We start from the raw sequence: 25,633 nt of genomic DNA, 5'->3' as shown, positions 1-25,633 counted from the left end.
CATCAGGAAGACCAAAGTCATTGTCTTTGGTCCCTGCCACAAGCTCCATTTCCTCATTACTGATTCCATCTCCTCCCTGGCCACTGCCACCTTGACATCCCAATTGACCCTGAGCTCAACTTCTCCATCACAAAGACCACCTACTTCCACCTGTGCAGCATTGTTTGTCTCCACCCCTACCTCAGCCCATCTGCTGCTGAAAGCCTCATTCATGCCATTGTAACCTCCATACTCGACTATTGCAATGCTCTCCTGGCCGGCCTCCCATCTTCCACCCTCAATAAACCTGAGCTCATCCAAAACTCTGCTGCATGTATGTTAACCCGCAGCAAGCCTTGTCCACCCATCACCCCTGTACTCGCTGACCTACATTGGCTCCCGGTCCACCACCACCTTCATTTTAAAATTCTCATCTTTATGTTGAAATCCCTCCATATCCTCACCACGTCCTATCTGAACTCAGTCGTGTCGGTGCTGTGCGTTCTCTGAACTCGGTCGTGTCAGCGCTGTGCGTTCTCTGAACTCGGTAGCGTTAGCGCTGTGCGTTCTCTGAACTCTGTAGCGTTAGCGCTGTCTGTTCTCTGAAATCAGTAGTGTTAGCACTGTGCCTTCTCTGAACTTGTAAACAATTTTACAACACCAAGTTATAGTCCAACAATTTTATTTGAAATTCACAAGCTTTCGGAGGCTTCCTCCTTCCTCAGGTGAATGTTGTGGAATGTATTCTCTGAACTTGGTAGCCTACATGACACTGACTAGATCAAATTACACATTGCAGAGAACTTGAATTACTCTGCAGCAGACTGGATCAAATTACACATTTCAGACAAAGGTTTGGGTGAGTATTGTCCTCCCACTTCCTGCCAGTGACAGTAGTGAATTCAGGACTCAACTTTGATTTCAATAACTTCAGATCATAACCACTGCTCCCATTTTTCGGTCAGCTAGTGCTGGTAATGGTTCTGCTGCTGCCATTTACGGCTACTCCTGATCAATCTTTTGTTTCTTAAACTGTCTCATTACCACCTTCCTAGCCTTGCACCAACATCCCTTTTGTCATTTAATCACTCGTGCCCTCTACCCTATCACAGAATTTCCCTTTTGTTCTTTCCTCTCATCCCCTCAGCTCTGTAGTTGCTTAAAAACTTTAACTCTTAACATCTTCCAGTTCTGACGAAAGGTCGTCAATTTGAAACATTAACTGTTTCTTTCTCCACAGATGCCGCCTGACTTGCTGAGCTTCTCCAGCATCCGCAGTATTTTGCTTTTGATTTGGTGAATTATCTTAGTTCCACCACAGAAGTGGTAATAGTCACGGCTGTCATTTATTAATCCGTATTTTTCCAAGTGACAATTTTTTCTTGGATTATTGTCTGTTTCCCCATCACTGATGTTAGGCTGACTGGCCTGTAGTTATCCCTCTCCCCTTTTTTGAACAGTGGTGTAAACATGTGCAATCCAGTCCTCTGGCACTGCTCCCATATCAAAGGAGGATTGGAAGATTGTAGCCAGAGCCTCCGCTGTCTCCATCCTTACTTCCCTCAGCAACCTAGGATGCGTCCCTTCCGGACCAGGTGACTTTTCTACTTTGAACACTGCCAACCTTTTAATTACCTCCTTTATTTTTATCCTATATCACTATTACCTCCTCCTTTAGTGTGACATTGCCAATATCTTCCTCTTTAGTGAAGACAGATGCAAAGTATTTATTTAGTGCCTCAGCTCTGCCCTCTGCCTCCACTAGAAGATCTCTTCAGTCCAGCTCCTTTTTAAATACTTGCAGTAAATCTGCACTTACTGCAACTTATTCCTCGCTATAAAAAGTACTTAACATCTAACCTAGTTCTATGCTTACTAGGTCTCTTGGTCCTCCCTAACCTATGTGGCTAAAATAGCCTAGCCATCATAGATAAGAGTTTAATCCTTTCATTATTTTGAAGACCTCTCAAATCTCTTCAGAGTCTACACTTTAAAATAACAGTAAAAAGCCCCAACTCTAAGCCAATTATGGTAATAGGGGGCCTAGTGGCCCTCCTGAACCTTGTCCAGGGCCTCCAAAACTGGATATGGTATTTGAGCTGAAGCCTGACCAAGCCTGTGCACAGGGACAGAATAGTAATATTGTATTTAATCATACTGCTAACACCTTTGACTTTATCTGCACACACTGAATTATGAATTCAAACCCCTCTAATTGCACACAGCCTTTATGAATTTTCATCGTGTATACTTCCATTCCTACTCAAAAAATACATTACTTCACACATCCATAATTAAATTACATCTGCCAGCTGTTCACCTATTCAGACAATCCGAGAAGGACACCCTGAAGTCTTTTAGTTCTACGCACACACCACACACCTTCTGGGCTGCACCAATTTCAACCCTTTTCCAATTCAAACACCCACTTGCCCTGATGGTGTCCATCCAAGCTGTTATATTTTTAATACACCCTTTGGCCATTCATGAAAGATCAGTGCAACCACCAATGTAGAAGATTGGATGGTAATTTTTCTTCCTAGGAGACATTACAAGCTACATAAAAGTTTACATTTTATAATTGTAAGGAGAAAAGATTCTATCCCACAAAAAGCTACAAGATCACCCTCCAATACTCAGCTTGTCCTTGCTACCACCACTTCCATACAGATGACCATAGGTCCCAGTTAGAAGGGCACTGGCATTTAATGTCAGGAACAAAATACCTCATTCCAAAAGAGATCTTGGAGGCAGAGTGTATGGGTGAGATACTAAATGAATACTTCGCATCAATCTTCACTGGAGAAGATTCACTGCCAATGTAGCAATAAAGGAGGTATTAGCAAAATTGAATAATAAAAAAATTGAGATACATAAAAGGTTGGCAGTACCCAAAGTAGAAAAGTCACCCAGTCCAGATGGGATCCATCCTAGGTTATGGAGGGAAGCAAGGGTAGAAATTGCAGAGGCTCTGGTCACAATCTTCTAGATAGGACTGGAGGATTGCAAATATTACACCCCACTTCAAAAAAGGGAGGGATAAACCTGGCAATTAAAGGCCAATCAGCCTAACATCAGTGATGAGTAAACTGAGAATAATCCAGGACAAAATTAATTGGCACTTTGAAAAGTATGGGCTAATCAATGGAAGTCAGCATGGATGTTAAAGGAAAATAGTGTTTAAGTAACTTAATTGAAGTAACGGAGGGTTGCTAAGGGTAGTGCAGTTAACATGCATATGGACTTCCAAAAAGGCATTTGATAAAGTACCACATTAATTTTGCTTACAAGTCTATTAAGTCCATGGGATTAAAGGGCAGTGTGAATACAGAATTCAGGAGGACAGAGACTGCTGAAATGGGCAGAGATATAGCAGGTGAAATTTGACAAGTGTGAAGTGGGTTTTATGAGGTTAAAGGCACTATAGAAATGCAAGTTGTGATGCATTTTGGTAGGAAGAATGAGGAGAGGCAATAACAAAATGGTACAATTTTAAAGGGGGTGCAGGAACAGAGAGCTGGGGGTGTAAGTACACAAATCTTTTGAAGGTGGCAGGGCAAGTTAAGGCAGCTGTTAAAGCATATGGGATCCCAGGCTTTATCAATAGAAGCATGGAGTTACACTAACCTTTATAAAACACTGGTTAGGTCCCAGCTGGAGAATGGTGTCCAATTCTGGGCACCATACTTTAGGAAGTATGTGAAGGCCTTAGAGGGTGCAGAAAAAGTTTACTAGAATGGTTCCAGGGATGAGGGACTGGGGTTATATGGATAGTTTGGAGAAGCTTGGGTTGTTCTCCTTAAAAAGAGATTTGATAGGTGTTCAAAATCATGAAGGGTTTTGATAGAGTAAATAAGGAGAAACTGTTTCTAGTGGTAGGATGGTTGGTAACCAGAGGGCACAGATTTAAGGTGATTGGCAAAAGAACTAGAGGCAACATAAGGAAACTTTTTTTTGCACAGTGTTATGATTGGGAATGCACTGCCTGCAAGGGTGGTGGAAACAGATTCAATAATTTTCAAAAGGGAAAAATAACAGGGCTATGGGGAAAGAGCAGAGGAATGGGACTAATTGGATAGCTCTACCAGGCACAATGGACCAAGTGGCCTCCTTACAGCTATATAGCCAAATGTGGGAAAACAAGTCCACTCTCTTCCCCCACCCAATGCAATGAGTTGAAACCTAGGTTCAAAAGCAGAATTTTATGCTGTTGCTATAGTATACTGGAACCCCAGTGCCCAAACCACTAGGTGGCATAGACTTTTGTGCAAAATACTCATGCCAACTCTGGTAAGATACCAAATACAGCTGGGTCAGGGCACAGGGGCAGGTAGAGAAACAAGGCACCTGTGCACAGTGAACAAACACTCCTCCCAGTTGAAACAAGTTGGAAGGGGTAAGATCACAAAACCACACAATAATTGGCTTCTACAATTAGTTTATTTTTAAATCAGGTAGCTTACATATACAATAGAAGTCACTGAAAAGTATTACATGTTCCATTACACTGAAGCTTGTGCCTCTACACATCATCCAGTGCTTAAAATTGTGAAAGGGCTGTAGAGCCAGAGGTATAAATAGGAAACCTCCACTGACTCAGTGTTGTGAATGGAGTTGGGGGTGGGGAAAGACAGACACTGTAGCATTCCACCTTCAAGTGTACCACCAGAGCTTTTGCTCACCTTCTCAAAAAAAAAGCAAATCAAGAGCTGCATTAAGGGTGATATAACTTGCCTGCCAATTCCATCAAGAAGTGTGGCTCACATATTCCTATTTTGTTTTGTATTGGAGGCCAGTCAAGCTAATTTAATTGATAAAGGTTACATTATACAGTCCAAACAATCCACTTTGGTTTAAGAATGCAATCTTAATGTTGGATTTTAGCAATGCACACAAAAAAAAGTGCACTTTAGAACACTAACAAGGCCACAAAATAAGATTATAGAATCAAAACAATTTGGCAGTACAAGATTTACCACGACTGTTTTTGCTAATCACCCATATGCAAGATACAACACCAACTACCAGATTCCATCAATGTTTGAAATCATCCTAATTTAAGCAGGCCATACTTGGTGGGCTGGTGGGGGGAAAGGATTAGAGAAACAAAAGTTAATTATCCAGGACTCCTACACATTGGAAAATATTTGCTGCACCATTAGAAAAGGCTGCAAGATAGCTCACACACAACGTAGAAAAAAAGTGTTTAGTGTGCCATTCCTTTCACTAGGACAAACTTCAATTTTGTAAAAAAATGTAAAAACTTCAGCTCGTACGACAAAAGGTTTGCTTTTGAAAATAAAGACATTGATCATAAATCCAAAGCTGAAAATCTCAAATGCAAGAAAGCTCCAGGTAGTAAATTCATGGCATTGAGTGAAACTACAATTTAAGGCTTTTGATTAAAATGGATTTCTACACTTCTTACTAACCAGTACAGCCTTATACATATCTAAACTCAAATAAATGTGAGGAGTTTAAAAACTTTATTTTTTGTGGTACATTACACCATAAGCATGCAAAACATTGTACAAAATCAGTTTTGCTTGAAGCAAATAACTTCTGCTGGCTTGGTTCCTTAAATTGTACTGAGGTTTTGGTGTTGATACAGGTCTCCTAAAGAAAAGAGCAAAAGTTGGAGATTAACTACTTGACCAGCATTATATTGCAAAGATAAACTGACTGACCAGTGTAATATTTTGTTAGTTAATTTAGAACTCGAAGTGAACAGGCCATACTTCAAGCTATTTATAGGTGCTTTGTTTCCAGGTATAATGGGCAGCAAGAACTAGTAAAAGATCACCAACCTTGTGAACATGGAACCAAGTGGGGGGAGGGGGGGGTGGTGAAGGGAAGATGGATATGTTAGACCCTTTGGTGTCTGGTTTTCATTTTACCAATTTTCACCATGCACATGCTGTACTTAGATTTGATCATGGAAACAAGGCACTGTCTGGGTTTATCATCTTTGCAGCTTTAAAAACTAGAGTCTCAAATGCATGTCACAGATTGAAAATGCACACAAGTTATGAAATGAATGTTTTATGGAAAGCAAGCATTCAGCCAGCAGGTTCATGATCACAAACAGGATTTGTATGCTGCGGTAAGGATTGTTTCACCCAAACAATAAGTCATTGTAATTTTAAATTCACATATTACCTGGCTAGGTCCATTAAACCATTTCATATTGGTTGTTTGTGATGTATCTAGACAGACAACAGGCCAGCAAGATCCCAATCAACTGCAAGGGGTGGGTAGGGGGGAAAAAGGAAAATAAAGTTTATATAGAAATGAAATCTGTATTTTTAAACATGGCTGCAACATAGCATGCAAGACAATGGACAAGTTTACATTACACCTGCATTAAGGAATGAATTAATGCCCGGCAGAGTTTAAAATCACTGCATGTAGTACACACATCCCTGCTGTAAACCTGTTTGATGGAGTCTCCTGTCAAATCAAAAGACGAGTCTGTTGTGGGTGCACTGATGGGAGAAGAACCCAATCCTGGATGCTCATATCACATTCAAAGTCAAATAAGGTGGGTAGATGAGTTGCCTTGCGTGGCTTTGTGACAACCGGGCAAACTGCACACTGGTGGATTATAGTAAGGCACTCTGTGCGGTAGCTGGTTGCACTCGTCAGTGTAGACCAATGTCCGGTGTTGGTGTGCCTCAACAAGAGGATGAATAGGCATGGTGCAGCACGTAGAGGAGCCCAGGATGAAAGCCCACTGAGTGAACTCATTTATGGCTAAGGTGATCACAGCATATTGCCAGGGCAGCACTAAAGAGTTAGGCAGATGACCCAGTGACAGCCTGCAATACTACAGTAGACTAGATACTTAGAACAATTACTGTCTGGAACCTTCCTAGATTGATTGCAATTACAGGCTCATGAAATCAATTTTCATGTGCAAAAAACCTCACTTGGAATACAGCTATGCTATATGAATTAGCTTCAAGTTATAAAAAGCTTAACGTATCAAAGAGAATGTTAGAAAAGTGATGAACATAGCCCAGTGATCTACTGAAAGGCAGTACATTGAAATAACCTTAAGAAAGCCACTACAATTTTTAAAGCATGGGAAATTGAAACTTTACTTACTCAAAACTACAACAAAGCAATACAAATAGTGTCCTTTCAAACTTGGATTGTTGAGTTATATAGGGTGACTGGTAGTGGCAGTTAGTCAAATCATGAAACATTAAAAGCATATTCCTATACCATATTCATAGCCTGAAGTCTATGACAACACTAGACCACAATGTTAAGCCACATCCAAGTGTGGAGAACATACCTGGAAAAAGCCAATTCCAAAAGCAATTCCTGCAATGATTCCAATATTAGTCTCCATGAAGTTAATGACCAATAGAATGCAACCCTGCAATAAAAAATTTAAAACTTAACTGGTAAAGATTGGCAAATATCAATTGTCACAGACAGCTTATTCCTAAAGGCCACAGGCCAAGTTACTAGCTTTCCAGTTTAAAAGCTGATCCAAGTTGAAAATGGTGAAACTTGCATCCTAGGTGTGCAATGGGAACTGAATTGGAGCATCAAACAGGTAAATACCAAATTCAGCAGCTTCACAATTTAAATATTTTACTATAGTACAACATGGAATAAACCAAATGAGATAATCAGAATCAGGGATCCTGCTCACCAGTGACTATGTGGATAGGATCAGACTCTGCACAGATTAAATAATTTACCAACACTCACATGAAGAGCTGTCATTTTAGCAAGGTACCAGAGGGCTGCTGGCACCCAGTGAACTGCATCCTTAGAAGTGTCAGTACCCTCAGAAGTTTTTTTTTGAGGGGGGGCGGGGGAAGACATTTAAACACTGGCCTTGGCAGTGGAGGGTTAAGACAATTGAATGTAAATGAGACTTAACCAGATCATGATCAAATAAAAACAAACACTTTCCAAAATAAAAGCCTTAAGTACCCTATAATTATTATTGAGACCTCCTTAAAATATGATAGAGACAAAGTGACTGAAGCCCACATTTATATGGAAACCTGTAATGGATAAGGTAAAGACATATAATTACATTTTTGAATGAATGAGCCTGGTTTTACTGGAAAGTAGAGTGAAGGTGGTCACGACTATAAAGTTACTTAAACTTAGAAAATGGAACATCTATAGTCATACCGTTTTAAAGACTTTGTCTTTGGCAATGGTCATGTTTTTCAGATCTTCAGGTTTGCAGTCACTGCCATTACTACAGCAGCTAGCTGGGATTCCATTCCCTTTGAAGTAGGCAGTACCATTCCAGTCAGTGTAGTTTTGAACACCACAGCAATGCAACTAGGAGAAAAAGCTACAAGTTTGAGTGCAAGGACTATTGTGCTGTACTATTCTTGTACAGCTGTGTAGCACCATTTTATTTGCACAAGTTTTGCTAACTATCTGAAAAGTTTCAATATGATCTACAGCCAGTAGAGACACCAAAAGTGTACTAGTTGCAGTAGTTTGAAAAGGGACTGTCTCCTGCTTGAGGAGTCAGTTCATTTTTGTGGGTACGATGAAGAAATCAAATGGACATAGGTAAAATGTGATTATTAGACAGAGCTGAAAATACAGCAGGAGCAGGCAAAAGTACTGAAAGTGACTAAGGGGTAGGCTGGAATACTTTTAAGAACCTGCCAGGTAACCTTTCGTGCCAGAGATGGTTAGGAAACAATATGCCTATAAGGGTGCATGTGGCCCATAGAGTGGACCCTGGTTTCTAATCACACATGCAAACACTTTTTGGCCATGCAAAGATTGCTTTCTTGGACTTCACTGAAGAGGATAGTGCGAGATGACGACTTTACAGGACCAAATTCAAGTTTACCACTTTCAGGGAACAAGACACCTTGACAAACAGGGATCCATTAACGCACTACTTCTTAGAAGAACATCCCAAGGTGCTTCACTGGGATGTAATCAGACAAAAAGAGCCACTGAACCAAAGGAGGGGGTGGAGGAGGAAGAGTTTAGGGCAGGAATTTCAGAGCATGGGGACAAGACAACTGAAGGCACAGCCACCAATGGTGGAGCAAAGGTTGGGGAGGTGTTGCACAAGAGATCAGTCACAGGAACAGAGTGTTCTAGGGCTTTGGGGGAGGGGGAAGGGAGGAAGACAGGAGAAGGGTGTTGGAGGAGGTGCAAAGCCACAAGGGGACTTAAAACATAAGGCTGAAAATTTTAAATTGGAACCTGCAAAACCATAAGCTGACATAGGTCAAAGATGGAGGAGTTGAACAAGACAGGATGGGCAGAAATCTGAATGAGCTGAAGTTTACACAGAATGGAAGCTGAGAGGGCAGCCAGGAGAGCATTGGTATAGTTGACTCTGGAGGATGATGATTTCAGCAGCAGATTGGCTAAGGAAGTAGCAGAGATGAGCAATATTATGGAGCTGGAAGTAGACAGTTAGTGTGATGGCAAGGATTATCCACTTTGGTAGCAAGAATAGAAAAGCAGAATATTTTTTAAAAAGAGATACACTAAGAAATGCTGGTAGTCAGAGGCATTTAGCTATCCTTGTACACAAAACACAAAATTAACAAGCAGGTATAGCAAGCAATTAGGAAGGAAGATGGTACATTAGCCTTTACTACAAGGGGGTTGGAGTATAAGAGTAAGGTGGTCTTGCTGCAATTATAGAGGGCTCAGGTGAGACCACACCTGGAGTACTGTGTACAGTTTTGGTCTCCTTACCCAAGGAAGGATATACTTGCCTTAGAGGTGGTGCAACAAAGGTTCACTACATTGATTCCTGGACGAGAGGGTTGTGAAGAGAGATTGAATAGAATGGGCCTATAATCCAGTTCAGAAGGGAGGTGATCTCATTGAAACATAAAATTCTTAGAGGGCTTGACAGGGTATATGCCAAGAGGCTGTTTCCCTGACTGGAGAGTCTAGAACTAAGGATCAGTCTTAAGGTAAGGGGTAGGCCATTTAGGAAAAATGCCTTCACTCAGGCTTGCAAATCTTTGGAATTCTCTACCCTAAAGGGCTGCGGATGCTCAGTATATTCAAGATTGAGATTGATGGATACTTGGATACTAAGGGAATCAAGGGATATGGGGATAGGGCAGGAAAGTTAGGTTGAGGTAGAAAGTCAGTCATGATCTTATTGAATGGCAGAGCAGACTCAAGAGGCCATATGGCCTACTCCTGCTCCTATTTATGTTCTTAAGAACAATGCATATCTATAGCACCTTTCATGACCTCAGCAGGTCCCACAGCACTTTATAGCCAATTAAGTACTTTTTGAAGTAGCCACTTATATAGGAAACAAGGCAGCCAACTTGCAAACAGCAAGGTCCCACAAACAAAATGAAAAATGACTAAATAATCTGTTTGTGATGGTGGTTGAGGGATAAATGTTGACTAGAATGAGTAGAAGTCATTGCGCTTCATCGAACAAGAGCCATTGGATCTTTTACATCCACCCAAGAGGACAGACGGAGCAGTTTAAAGTCTCATCCAAAAGCTGGCACCTCCTTCAGTGCAGCACCACCTCAGTACTGCACTTATGTGCCAGCTTAGATTACATGCTCAAGTAGGGCAGGAACCCATGGCCCTCTGATTCAGAGGTAGGTATGCTACCACTGACCCATGGCTGAGCTCAGCTTGGTCAAGTAGGATATGGAGGTCGCAAACAGTCTGCTTCAACCCAAGACACTGGCAAGGGAGGGGGATGGAATCAGTAACAAGGTACTGAGTTTGCAGCAGGGACTGAAGACAAATCACATCGGTCTTCCCAAATGTTTAGCTGGAGGAAATTGCAGCTCATTCATGACTAGATGTCAGATAAGGAGTCTGACACAGGCAGTGGAGGAGTTGAGAGCAGGGTGCTCCGCATACCCCATAAATTCAGATGTTGGCAAGGGGCATGTTTGAGGAAAGGAGTGAAGGATAGAGGGGTGGGATAGAGAAGTGATTGCTGGAAATTCTCTGGCTACAACTGGATAGTTAAGGAGGGGAAACAAAGCACAATGAGCTGGAAACCAGGAGAGGCATTGAAGAAGGATGCTATGGATGAACCAGTTATCTTCAACCTTTGACAAGGAGGGCTAATGCATCCCTGGCCACAATTCATTTGGCATCGAGTGGGGTTGTATCAGTGCTGTGGCAGGGGTGGAAATCTGATTGGAGAGATTCAAACAGAGTTGAGGACAAGGTGGCACGGATTTGGGAACAATACATTCAAGGACTTGAGGAAAGGGAGGTTGGAGATGGGATAGTAGCTTGCAAGAGCGTTTCATTTTTTTTTAAAAAAGTGCTGCTTTGAGAGGGAGGGTGACAGTGCCTGAGCAGAGGGAACCATTTACAATATCAACTAGTATGGGGTCCAAGAAGTTGAGTGGTCAGCAGTTTAGTGGGAATGATCTCAGGGCACAAGGTTGTTTGTTTAGGGCTTACCACTAAACTACAGTACCTGGTCACAATATATGAATTCCACCAAGCAGATTGTTGGCACTTTGAGTGGAGCTGGATGCTATAATTAGAACTTGTGTACTAGAGAGGTGTTTCAATAGGCTGAATAGCCTTTTCTTGCCCTAGATCTCATTACTCTGAAAATCAAGATGGAAGGATGAACACAGTATTCTGTAGCTGACAGCCTTACTTATTTTTTATAATGAGCAACCTTCTAGAGGTGGATTCAATTTGAAACTTTATCTTTACAATAGATTATTCTTGCTCCTCTGGAAAGCCAAGTATTTCCCAATGATCTATAAAGCACAAGGGGTTTACTGTTGAATATGTCCTTTGGGGGGGGGGGGGGGGGGGAAGGGAGAAGAGGAGGAAAGGGTAGAAAAAGGAAACAAAAAAGGGTACTACATCCCACTGCAAAATCACATACAGCACTGATGAACTTATCAGCTAGTTAAGCGGTTGGTGATTAGCAAGGGCACTTGATCTTGCGTTACTTACATTTTGCTGGATGTAATCCACAGGGGACTCCGTTGCATTATATTTCTGTACAGCTTCTTGGAAGGTGGCCTTGAAAATGATTTTAATCTAGAACAAAAACATGAGTCAATGAATTTGCAAATAAAGCTTTGCAAAACATTCCGTTAACAGAAAAGCACAGCTTAGCTTTTGATTCCATGGTTCACTGCGTGACCCTAAAACCTATTTTTTTTTAAATGCAAGTTTAGTATGATTTATCTGCTTTCAATGGCCAAGTGACCATCTCACCAGTAATGCAAGAGCCCAAGTCATGCATTACAGTTCCTCCTAGGATTTAACAGCTGAATAGCAACAAGCCAAGATTTTGCATCTGCTTAGACCTCAGTAAATCTAAAAACATTTGCACATAAGTTGGCTTCCTAGGAGAGTCCAAGACTCATGTTCCAGGCACAACTGCCTTTTGTTCCTACCACTGCTATCTAGCAAGGCCCAATGAAAGTTTAACCCTTTGCACATGCACATGATTTGACAAGGTTTTGCATCCCATGTTAAATGAAGTTTTAAAAAGTAATTTGTACAATGACATGTAACCATTTATTTTGAAAAAATGTTAAGTATTAAACAAGTCAGGCCAGAAGTGCACATGCATGGAAACTCCTTAGGGTACTTAATAAGCAAATACTAACGTCTGGGGACTTGTGCCAAAATTAGGAGAGCTGGCCCACAGACTATTCAAGCAACAGCCTGACATAGCCACACTTAATCATACCTTTCAGCCAACGTCCCAGACTCTTCCATCACCATCCCTGGGTATGACCTGTTTCACCGGAAGGACAGACCCACCAGAGGTGGCAGCAGTGGTATACAGTCAGGAGTCCTCAACGTAGAGTCTGGAACCCATGAAGTCTCATGGCATCAGGTCAAACATGGGCAAGGAAACCTCCTGCTGATTACCACCTACCGCTCTCCCTCAGTTGATGAATCAGTATGCCTCCATATTGAGCACCACTTGGAGGAAGCACTGAGGGTAGCAAGGGCACAGAATGTACCAAGAGTGGCACAGTAGCACCACAACTGAAGGACATAGCTGCCAGACTGGGCCTGCGGCAAGTGGTGAGTGAACAAATAAGAGGGGAAAAAACCTACTTTACCTCGTCCTCACCAATCTACCTGTTGCAGATGCATCTGTCCATGACAGTATTGGTAGGAGTGACCACCGCACAGAGGGTAGCAAGGGCACAAAATGTACTCTTGATGGATGTTGAAGCCCCCCCACCCAGAGTTGTTCGGTAGCACTACTACCGTCCGAGCCCTGAAGGACATAGCTGCCATACTGGACCTGCGGCAGGTGGAGAGAGAACCAACATGAGGGGGAAAAAAACCTACTTGACCTCATCCTCACCAACCTGTTACAGATTCATCTGTCCATGACAGTATTGGTAGAAGTGACCACTGCATAGTCCTTGTGGAGTGGAAGTCCCATCTTCACAATGATGGTACCATCCATTGTGAGGTGTGGCACTATCACTGCTCAATGGGATAGATTCAGAACAGATCTAGCAGCTCAAAACTGGGCATCCACGAGGCATTGTGGGCCATCAGCAGCAGAATTGTATTCCACTGCAATCTGTAACCTCATGGCCCAGCATATCCCTCAATCTACCATTACCATGAAGCCAGGGGATCAACCCTGGTTCAATGAGGAGTGTGGAAATGCACGCCAGGAACAGCACCAAGCGTACATAAAAATGAGGTGCCAACCTGGTAAACTACAACACAGAACTACATGCATGCAAAATGATGGAAGGTGTCGTCGACAGTGCTATCAAGCGGCACTTACTCAATAACCTGCTCACCGATGCTCAGTTTGGGTTCCGCCAGGACCACTCGGCTCCAGACCTCATTACAGCCTTGGTCCAAACATGGACAAAAGAGTTGAATTCCAGAGTTGAGGAGAGTGTAACTGCCCTTGACATCAAGGCAGCATTTCACCAAGTGTGGCACCAAGGAGTCCTAGTAAAATTGTCAATGGGAATCAGGGGGAAAACTCTCCAGTGGCTGGAGTCATACCTAGCACAAAGGAAGATAGTAGTGATTGTTGGAAGCCAATCATCTCAACCCCAGGACATTGCTGCAGGAGTTCCTCAGGGCATTTTCCTAGGCCCAACCATCTTCAGCTGCTTCATCAATGTCCTGATCAGAAATGGGGATGTTTGCTGATGAATGCAGTGTTCAATTCCATTCACAACTCCTCAGATAATGAAGCAGTCCATGCCTGCATGCAGCACAACCTAGACAACATCCAGGCTTGGGCTGATAAGTGGCAAGTAACATCTGTGCCAGACAATGACCACCTCCCCATGCCATTCAATGGCATTACCATTGCCAAATCCCCCATCAACATCCTGGGGGTCACCATTGACCAGAAACTTAACTGGACCAGCCATATAAATACTGTGGCTACAAGAGCCAGTTAGAGGCTGCGTATTCTGCGGCAAGTGACTTGCCTCCGGACTCCCCAAAGCCTTTCCACCATCTACAAGACACAAGTCAGGAGTGTGATGGAATACTCTCCACTTGCCTGGATGAGTGCAGCTCCAACAACACTCCAGAAGCTTGACATAATCCAAAACAAAGCAGCCTGCTTGATTGGCACCCTATCCACCACTGGCAACCACAGTGTGTACCATCTACAAGATGCACTGCAGCAACTCTCCAAGGCTTCTTCAACAGCTGAACGAGCTGTGCATTTAATAGCAGCATAATTTGACAACCAATCTGATGGTAACTCAAGATGCACTAAAGTGGCTTCCAATGCTGTTGGAATTCCAAAGGTTGCATACTTTACTGCACCTTTAGCAGGAAAACATGTCTGCTGTCAGGGGCACGTGAATGTAAAAATAAGTTTTAGTTCTCATTGGTCAGTGGACAGAAGTGAGAGCTCAATGTGTAATTCTAATTATGCATTAACACCTACAATATAGCTGCAAAATTCACAGCATTACATTTTACTGGAATTCTAGTGATCAAGGCAGAATTAGTAAAATGATTTGACATTGAGAGTCAGTTGCCTGACTTCAGACACTGGCAGCTGCTGGTAGTATACCCATTTGGTCACAAAGTCATGCTCACTAACTGGTAATGAAGTGATTTTATACAATTTGAATCATTTATTTATCTCCAACACCTCTCATCCACCTTCCAACTGCCAAGTTAGATCGAGGCTCATCTATTGTGTTGTACAGTTAGAATAAAAATGTACACTCCAGTTCAAGAGTAAAGAAAGCAAGGGTTTATGCAAAAACCATCCATGCCACCAGCCCTGTTAAAAGTGCCCCAGTATTTCAGTACTCCATTCATGTCAGGATACCAAGTAGCTCTGATGCACATCCTAAATTTTCTGAATACTAGATGAAGCTGTTTATCAAGTCAGTGAGCAATAAGCTGATGCTCAAGAACTACAATCAAGAGCATGGGAGCAAAAGCATAGGCCTTTCCCTCCCCACCTCTTACCTACTAACTGTTTTGAACAAGGATACTTAATTTCACAAACCCTGTTGGAAGAAACATCTGCCAAGGAGTATGCACATAAACATGCTTGAAGTCAGAAACTGCAGCACAAAAGTCTTCAAAACCATACAAGCCTGATTACCAAATCGCAAATGCCTCAAGTTAACTATGCTGATGAAAAAAAGTGAAAGTTTTCACTTAGTATTTCATGCTCCACATTCTATCAAATACTACCATGTGGGTCATTCAACATTACTTGGGAGAAGCTAACTGCTAGTTGAGAAGGAGAAAAAAGGGCAAGACCAGGCTTTTTGCTCAAGTCAGCAAATTAAGCCATCTTATCCAGCCTTCTATCATGCACAAAAAAAATCCATTGTACAAGAGTCTATTATCATGTTTGTAACATAAAAAAACATTTAAAATGAATTTCAAAATCAAGCTTTTCTTTAATACCATTCCAATCAATGCAATAAGATAGACAACTTGGACTGGCATAACTGCATAATTCTCTTATGGCTACACCAATATTTTGGATCTGCAGCACTTAAACATGCCACTGCTGGAAGATTCTGGTGAACTGAAAAATTGCTCTTTAAAGAACAGATTGCAAATTTGGTTGTTTTACATTGCCATCAGGTGGCAACAAGATGACACTCAAATATACAATGCAGCCTACTGTACTGCAGGATTGCAGCCACTAGGTGACAGTGTGCAGAAAATAGACAAACTTTCTGCACAAGCCATCTAGTGGCTGAAAATGAGCATTCCATTTTTACATCAGAGCAGCATTTAATTGAAGTGGTTCAGTAAATAAGTTGGCTTCAGTTGCCAAATCAAACTGATGTAGATTAGGCAACAGGGCAGCTTATCATGAAGTCACATTCCACCTTTGACTTAGGGCAGCACATTCACAGATGTCAGAGGCACATGTGCAGGCAAATTCCAAGTGCAAGTCAACTTACCCATACTACTGGCACTTTCCATTGTAAGAGCCTAGCAAAACCTCCATTTAGAGATTTTTAACACCTGAAGACAAGAGTGCAGGGTTGCCTCTGACACTGATATTGCTAGGCAACCATATAGTGTGACATTCCCTTTTATTATGGAGGTTTAAAAGCAAGAACAAGTGAAAAGCAACAAAAAAAAATCAAGTGGCAGGTGGGGAATGTCAGGAGCCCAAAAAAGGAAAGCTGCTTATCTGTTCACTCTTTACTGACTTCCTGGATCAGCAGCTTCAGTGCATAATTGTTCTATGAAGGGCCTAGGACTAGTATGATTTTTCTGTAATTGAGGGATGGTAATATTCTGAACTACAAAATCACTCAGATTAGGCATCCTCAAATTGATGATAGGAAGTTTGATCTTCATTCCTACTAGTCTATTAATTTTATCCTTATAGAAAACCAACCCTATAATCTTCCCATTACAGTATCTAGTTTCTTAATCAGCTCAGTGGCATGGTCTTAACCACCCTTCCTGGCAAGCTATTCCACCTTCTACAAGAAATATTTTGGTATCTATCTTAAATTTACTCTTCACAACTATATCTATGCCCTCATCATGTAGATACGCCAAGATAGAATACATATTATTCCAGGTATACTTTGTTCTATTAAATACTTTATAAGACTCCACAAGGTCCCAAGACATTCATCTTGGCGTCCAAGGATAGAGCTATCCTGCCTCTAGAGCCACTGCCTCATGTTGCAATGATTAGAAACAAATGCAACATTCCAAACAGTATGACCAAGGAAATGTCAGGCTTTAGCAGATTTGGACTCAGATTTAGCAATATAGTCTCATTTCATTGTCATCCCATACTGTTGAACATGATAAACATCCTATGTTCTTAAGCTATATCTCTCCCATACGTTACAAGCACCTCCTGTTAATTACCTTCAAGATTCAGTGCCTTTGCCTGTATTGTATTCACTGATCAGCTCCTTCCAAGTCCACCTTAGCTTATATTGTTTGCAAACTCAGCCAGTTTGAAGACACAAAAATTCCAGGCTGTCAATGCATACTAGAAACTGGGCAGTGGGAGGGTGTTCACCAGGACAGATTGAGACACTCCACTAAATGCACCCCCCCCTCCCAATTATGATTAGTTCCTTCACAAAGAACTTTTGCTTTCTTTCCTGTAGAAAAAGTTACTAATCCAAGTCTTGCCCTAATTATCCACCGACTCCAATTTATAAAATTGCTTGAATATGGGAACTCCTTTTGCTAGTTACTAGTTCTCAGAACTTTCCCAACTCAACATCTCATTAAAATGGTTGGTGTTTTACAAGTCTCTTTCCTTTTCTGCAAGTGCCCTGGGATATATTTCTTCCAAAATGTATTGATTTTTTTCTCAGGTCATCTATATTCTGTGTCACTATCAAAATTCCAGAGTAAAATTTGAAGTACCTTGATTAAAAACCTTCAAGTAGGGAAGTAGTCATTTAGCTTGTTAATTATCCTGCCCTCCCAACCCCATCAAATCTATTCTGCACATTTTTCAGGTATATCCTTATGGGCCCCTCAGCATTTTAGGCATGTCCACAAGGATACAGATCATTGTTAACTTCTGAGGAAAGGAGGATCCTTCGAAAAAATCCCACGTTGCAGATGTAGTCAATTAATACTCCGCAATATATTTGCAACTGCAACACTGACAAGATAAAGCACGATAGCTGCTGCAAAAAGTTGCCCTTACCTCATGTCGAAAGACAAATCCAGAAATGCCAGCTACAAGTTGTGCCAAGAAGAGTAGTGACAGGATCATAGCATACTGGCAAAGAAAGAAAAAAAGTGTTACTTCACTTTACATTCTCCAGAAAGAACAAGTCATGTCTATTTAGAAAGTTAGAAACAAAAAAGTGAAAACAAAGCTGATCCAACAGGTCTGTTTGTACAGGAACCCAGTCAAGACCTAGGGACTATTCTGGGCTGGAGTTCACTAGTCTGCTACCTGCCTAGCAATACTCCCAATGCAACTTCAAATCTCTAACTAAAGAGAATCTTTAAACTTGGCACATTGATAAGAAAACAGCACTGACTTCAATTCATTTGGGAAGCCAGTAACTGCAATTGCTGGGTTACCTACTGTGCAATTGAATCAAATCAACAACCCAGCATGAATAGGTGACTCAATATGTACATAAAGGTTTACATAATCTTCCTTTACTTGAAAGAATACACCACTACACTGTTTGACAAAAGTCACAAAATTAAGCAAGAAATTAATTAGAGTTTGGCAATGGAGGCAATTTAAAAAAAACTTACTAGTTTTAACATCCATGTGCTGCCTCGGCATGTTGCAAAGCATCCAAAGAAACCAAATATGATGATGATTGCACCAGTTCCAATGAGTACGTAGGGAGCATTCGTACTTTTCTCAGCTACTAGGGACAGGTATTCTTCCAGACTCACTTTGCCCCATATGCCCACTGCCAAAAGCACACTACCTGCAATCTAAGAGCATAGTTAAAATGTAGAGACAAAAACATGGGTTGGCCTTAAGCAAGGCACTAGTCAGGATTGCAGCCCTCAACAAGTTAGTGACAGAATTTAACTTGTTCAGATTTGCTAAGCATATTTAAAAGTCATTTTTCCACTGATGTTCATAGAATTGGTAAGTTACTGTAATAAAAGTGCATTTTCTACCAACCTCCACTGACCTAGAAGGGTCAAATTACATTGCACCTTGACATATTATCATTGGTCATTCTTACAGTACACATCTAATGAGTTTTATATTCAACTGCTCTCATCTAAAAGCTTAGTCCATCCCACAATTCAGGGTAGCAAAAACAGTTACTATGGCTGCTTTAACACTGGCCACAGCTCCATTACCAAGGGTGGTATTAAAAGCAGAGACTCAGAATATCTTCCACTTTTGTAGTTTCCCAAACACCAATTCAATCTTCTGACTCTTTCTGCAGTGTGGGTTTTGAGGTGAACGTTTAGACAAGAAGACAAATCTTAAGGTTTAAGTAGTAGTCAGGTTTGAAACTTCTAAACAACTTAAACAGCATAACAACCAGGAAAATAGACACCTTCACCTGAATTAGAAGTTGAACTTTAGACTGGGAGAAAGAAGAAAACATCAAAATAGTATATTAAAAGTTTGGTCTAAATAATGAAGACACTCCTGTCCTGCCAGTTCGACAGTTCTGCCCTTCAACACTTCTAGGGGCTCTCAGCTGAACCCCTACAGAGCATACTGCATTGCAAATCATAAAATCTACTTCCAGAAGACTGGTCTTAGCATTGTTGTTATTTCCTCCCAACAATGCTGCTTAGTTTTTAGGCATACAACCAGACAAACCTTCATAGTCTGCAGTGGAGAAAGGATTACAGACAGAATAAAATGCTACTGGTACTTCTATATTTACACTGCACAGCTGACAGGAGTGGTGCTCTTGCAGCCAGCAATACACAATATAAACTGGGGAAATTGTGCCTACGGGCCTGAACTTGTGGGTCCAACAAGCAGAATTTGGAGCTGCTTAAACAGGTGGCTATTTCTAGTAGCCATCCAATGGGGAACTAGCAGCACGCTGAATAGGGTTGCCAATTCAGTTGGAGGCATCGCTGGAGGCTTGATCACGTGATGTCTGCATGTGTTATTTAATTACCTTAAAAAGGTTGGATCTCCTGTAATAGAGTATCTTTGCTCGTGGTTCCATGCCAGCAGCTGTTGAGACATTCCAAGAACCAGGAGGTCACCCGCGAGGCGTGGGAAAAGAGGTGAAACCAGAGGCGGGAGGAACTTTGATTCCACCAGTAACTAATAGTGACTCATTGAAATTGCACCGATAACTTAATTGCACTACTGATAAGTCAGAATCCAATCATAACTAATAGTAACAATACCTCACTGATAGTAATAGGTGCGATGCTCCAATACCCTACTGGTAACTAATACACCTTGTAACGACAACCAGAATCCCTTCGCACAGCACAAGGCGCAGTCAGGCTCCCTAGTCAATGCCACTTTCAACAGGTCCACCACTTTTCCTATTTCCTTGGACTTGGGTTGTGTGTGAAGGTTACAAATCTGGATTGGGAGTCTGTCAATTTATACTTGGACTTCACATGCCAAAACCAGCCAGCACAGACTAACCCAAACCAAGAGATCAGGCAGAGTGTTTGGGACACTTCAGGGCACAGCTCAGCACCAACAATTATAAATCACTCCTTGGGCTCAGACTTGAAAGGAGAGTTTTCATAGAATGATAGAAATTACAGCACAGGAGGCGGCCATTTGGAATATGGAAATCATCCAGGCCGCAATATGGGCAGGTATCCCGAGTATCAATAAAGTGGCCCAGCATGATTTGATGCCACAGCTCCACACTCCCACCTCAGTGCAGGGGTCACCCCTGAATACAAGGCTTTCCACTGGACAACAAGGCATGTCCAGACAGATGAGGACATGGAAATGGAGAGTGTGCAGGAATAACATACAGGAAATCCCTCCATGTAGAATGAAATGGCAGAGGGAATTGCTAAGAGAATGCTCAAGTTGCAAGGTGAAAGTTCCCAAGGGAGGTTTCAGGGCCCAGCAACTCCACCTGAACAGGGGTGACAGCAGACAGAATCACTCCATGTGCTACAGCCTCCAAGACACACCTAACAGTCAGGGCTGAGTACAGTTTTTAATGCCCACTTGTAACAGGCATCTCTAGGAGGCAATATAGTTTTTTGGTGTACATCTGTGACAAAACATGGTGTAGACAAACAGTAGAGGTTAGATGTCTAACTGAACCAGGGAAAACTGAACCTAGTTTCCCCAGCCGTAATGCATGTACCAAACAGCAAAGTAGCTAAAGCAATAGGAAAGACCAGGAGTAATTTCATTGTAAGACTATTTAGTAAGTCTCAATAGCTGTATCATGTTGTTCTCCTCTTAGAGGCAATTTTGGGTGTCTGCTCGGACACATCTGATGTTGCAAATTAGTGCTAGCCTTGCATCTCCTGGAACAGCTGAATAATTTTAATGGGAACCATCTGACCCACTGAAAATAATTACAAGCTGAATATGCAGCAGCAACCAGCAACCCAGCAAGATTACTGGGGTGGAGGTTGCTCTGCCGGTTTATCTCAAGCCCTAGTTCATGGCTGTGCAACCTTGGATCAAGTTTTCAACCAGTTTACTTGGCTTCTGCAACCAATGGGCACCACTGGACCATTTCTGTAATAAACCATCAGAATTAAACCACTATAGTTTATTCATGTAGTTTTAGTTGCCACCTCTTTAGTGCTTGTGGTAGCACTGGGCTAGCCCAATGTCACAATTGGTCCAAAGAAAATAGAACCCATTCAGTAGTTTTCCTTCCCACCAACCCATTTTAAAAAGGTGGCTCTAGAATAACCTTAATTTTACCTAAATGTAAAGAACCTTCCAGAAAATCAACTATTTGCATGAGAGAAAGAAATTTGGTAAATGCTTCATTTCTATAGTTTCAAACTAAAATATTGATAAAGCTTCACTGATTACTATGGGTAAAGACACCACCTGGTGCAATTACAAACCTGAGGTTCATTCCCTGTTGTGCCAATAAGCTTATCTCAACCAAGATGGTAGCTGCAGCACTATAATTGGGCTCAAGTGTCCCTGGGCTAGAGTGGGGAGGAAAGGTCAACATTCCCACTCCTGATCAGTATCCAGCTATTCCTGTTGGGAATCAGGGGGAAACTCTACTCATACCTAGCACAAAAAGATGGTAGTGGTTGTTGGAGGCCAATTATCCCAGCCCCAGGACATTGCTGCAGGAGTTCCTCAGGGCAGTGTCCTAGGCACAACCATCTTCACCTGCTACATCAATGACCTTCCCTCAATCATAAAAAAGGTCAGAAATGGGAATGTTTGCTGATGATTGCACAGCATTCAGTTCCATTCGCAACCCCTCAGATAATGAAGCAGTCCGTGCCCGCATGCAGCAAGACCTGGACAATATCCAGGCTTGGGCTGATAAGTGGCAAGTAAAATTCATGCCAGACAAGTGCCAGGCAATGACCATCTCCAACAAGAGAGTTTAACCACCTTCCCTTGACATTCAAAAGCATTATCATTGCCGAATCCCCCACCATCAACATCCCAGGGCTCACTATTGCCTAGAAACTTAACTGGACCAGCCACAAATACTGTGGCTACAAGAGCAGATCAGAGGCTGGGTATTCTGCGGTGAGTGACTCACCTCCTGACTCCCTAAAGCCTTTCCACCATCTATAAGGCACAGGTCAGGAGTGTGATGGAGTACTCTCCACTTGCCTGGATGAGTGCAGCTCCAACAACACACAAGCTCGACACCATCCAGGACAAAGCAGCCCATTTGATTGGCACTCCATCCACCACCCTAAACATTCACTCCTTTCACCACTGGTGCACTGTGTACCATCCACAGGATGCACTGCAGCAACTTGCCAAGGCTTCTTCGACAGCAACTCCCAAACCCATGACCTCTACCACCTAGAAGGGCAAGGGCAGCAGGCATATGGGAACACCACCTGCACCTTCCCCTCCAAGTCACACCATCCCGACTTGGAAATATATCGCTATTCCTTCATAGTTGCTGGGTCAAAATCCTGGAACTCCTTTCCTAACAGCACTGAGAACCTTTACCTGCAGCGGTTCAAGGTGGTGGCTCACCACCACCTTCTCAAGGGCAATTAGGGATGGGCAATAAATGCTGGCCTTGCCAGCAATGCCCACATCCCATGAACAAATTAAAAAAAAAGTGTAGCACAGCAGACATTACTTGAAACTCATCTACTCTCACGTGAAAGGATCAGAACGCTGTTGCCACTGCTGCTGCCATGGAAAATAGTACCCCAGCATGAGTCAGTACATTCAGGAAAGAGAATTGGAAGATATACCAAGTGTTAACAGTTATAGCAGATAGAAGGATAAACCTACTGTATAGAGACATGCAAACCTTTTTGTAGAAGTTCAAAAGGCAGTAACTTGTTAACAGGTTGCACTCATGCTTTTTTCAGGAATAGCTGGGAATAACTAGGCAGCGATGCACAAAGATGTTTCAATGCCCCTCAGTATTTTAAGATATGGGAGTTAAATGTGTACCTGAAAAAGATTGTGTAGGAAGGAAAGGTTCAGATTCCTAAACATTGGGATCAGTTCTGGAAGTGGCCTGTACAGTTCAGACAGGCTTCATCTGAACAAGGCTAGAATTAATGTTCTTATTGGGGAGACAACTAGTGCCCTCGAGGCAGGGAAAACAGGGTTGTGGGTGTGGGGGGAAAGAGAAGAAAGGAAAAAAAGAAAGCAAAAGGAGTTGAGGAAAGATAAAAGAAAAAAAAGTTAAAGAACAGATCGGATGAAGGGATTAAAACAAGACCCTGAACGAGGCAGATCCAGATGCCTATACATTAATGCACCAAGTAATTTGAATAAAATTAGTGAGCTAGAGACAAGTTGCTATGTTGTGGTTGGGGGGGGGGGGATGGTATGATAGCATTAAGAGACTTGACATAGGCTAGGGCAGGACTGGAAACTGAATATTCAGAAAGGATGAATAGGTAAAGTTGAGGCTCCAGTGTCCCTGGGCTAGAGTGGGGAGCTACATAGGTAGCATTGTTAATGAAAGATTTCATTAGGGAATGGTGCAAAAAGGTGGATCTCTGGTTAGATAGAAAGGAATAGGACAAATGTTACTGCCAGTGAAAGATATGTAGACAAAAAGAAAAATGCAATAACAGGGCCATAATGACTAGGTTTCCAACAATGGATGGAAGCAAAGCAATGCAGGTGGCAAAGAGCAGCAGTTTCTACAAAGTATCCAGTGCTACTTTCTAGATAAGCATGTTTTTAGTTCAAGAAAGGAGCAGTGCTGGATCAAGTTTTAGGAAATGAAGGTGGGGGGGGGGCAAGTAAACAATGCAAGGGTAGGGGGAACATTCAAGAAACAAAGAGGAAGGTGTCAAATGATAAAAGGGTACATTCTTGGAAAAAAGCCAATTTCAACAAGATAAAATTTAACTAAGATAAGGTTGAGGATACAAACTAGGCAGTCCCACAAAAGTAACAGGGCTGCAGCAAAAGCTGAGTTCCTTGGATGGGTAGAGAAATTCAGATTAAAAATTAGACTTGACAAGAGGGCTAATAAGATATTTAAGCAAAAAAAAGTTATTCCCCAGGGATTCATTCTGGAGCCTCAACTTTACCATATTTATTAATGACTTGGATAAAGGAATAGAGAGTTTATTTCTAAGTTTTCAGATGACATTAGGAGGGACGGTAAGCAGTGCCAATTGGAGCAGGAAATTGCAAATCGACACAGATTAAGTGGATAGGCAAAACAATGGCAAATGGAGCTCAATGTGGGCAACTGTGAGGTTATCTACTTTGGATCCAAGAAAGATAAATCAGAGTATTTTTGAAATGGTGAAAAATTAGGAATGGTAGAGGAGCAAACAGAAGTGGCACAAGTCATTAAAAAAGTTAGCCGACAGGTACAAAAAGCAATCGAAAAGTCTAATGGTATGTTAGCCTTTATCTCAAAAGGGGCTCGAATACAAAAAGGGGAGGAAGTGATGCTTCAGTTGGATAGAGCCTTCGTCAGTTCCAATCAGAGTATTACATTCATTCAGTTTTGGGCACCGCACCTCTGGAAGGATATACTGGCCATGGAGGGGTTGCAGCACAGGTTCACCAGATTGATACCAGGGCTTAGAGGGTTAAATTAAGAGGACAGGTTGCATAAACTTGGGTTGTATTCCCTCAAGTAGAGAAGATGATCAAGGGGTGATCTGATCGAGGTGTTTAAAATGTTAAAGGATTTGATAGTTTCTCCATACCTACCCTATTTCCTCTGGTGGGAAATCAAGAACAAGGGGACAATCAAACTTAGAGCTAGGCCATTCAGGAGTGAAATCGGAAGCATTTTTTCCACACAACAAAAAAGGTAATAGAAATCTGGAACTCCCCCAAAAGGCTGTGGATGCTAGGCCAATTGGAGCTTTCAAGATAGATAGATATAGATTTTTGTTAGATATCAAGGGATATGGAGCAAAAGGTACAAATAAGCCATGAGCTAATTGAATGGTGGAGCAGGCTCGAGGGGCTGAATGGTCTACTCCTGTTCCTACGTATAGAAAAAAAAGTAGCATAAGATTAGCGAGGCTGAAGGGGATTGAAGACTGGCAGGTAACAATTGGTAAAAGACTTTTTAAAAATACAAAAAGTAAAATACAGCAGATATTAAATAAATAGTTATTGTTC

General features: G+C 42.0%; 1 protein-coding gene across 1 annotated transcript in view; it reads right to left on the bottom strand.

The window, feature by feature from the left end:
- Nucleotides 1-4,400: 4,400 nt before the first annotated feature.
- Nucleotides 4,401-25,633, bottom strand: part of LOC137332954 (tetraspanin-7-like) — a 33,581-nt gene continuing 12,348 nt past the window's right edge. Inside the window, exons 2-8 of the mRNA XM_067997001.1 lie at nucleotides 18,673-18,861; nucleotides 18,104-18,178; nucleotides 11,917-12,003; nucleotides 8,140-8,295; nucleotides 7,280-7,363; nucleotides 6,139-6,220; nucleotides 4,401-5,595 (exon numbers count right to left, since the gene is read on the bottom strand). Coding sequence (XP_067853102.1) covers nucleotides 6,152-6,220; nucleotides 7,280-7,363; nucleotides 8,140-8,295; nucleotides 11,917-12,003; nucleotides 18,104-18,178; nucleotides 18,673-18,861 — 660 coding nt within the window. The 3' untranslated portion in view covers nucleotides 4,401-5,595; nucleotides 6,139-6,151. The remainder of the gene's footprint in view (nucleotides 5,596-6,138; nucleotides 6,221-7,279; nucleotides 7,364-8,139; nucleotides 8,296-11,916; nucleotides 12,004-18,103; nucleotides 18,179-18,672; nucleotides 18,862-25,633) is intronic.

This window comes from Heptranchias perlo, chromosome 15 (assembly GCF_035084215.1).
Source record: "Heptranchias perlo isolate sHepPer1 chromosome 15, sHepPer1.hap1, whole genome shotgun sequence".
NCBI lineage: Eukaryota > Metazoa > Chordata > Chondrichthyes > Hexanchiformes > Hexanchidae > Heptranchias > Heptranchias perlo.
The sequence above is the reverse complement of the archived record's forward strand: the minus strand, read 5'-3'. Positions and strand labels throughout refer to the sequence as shown.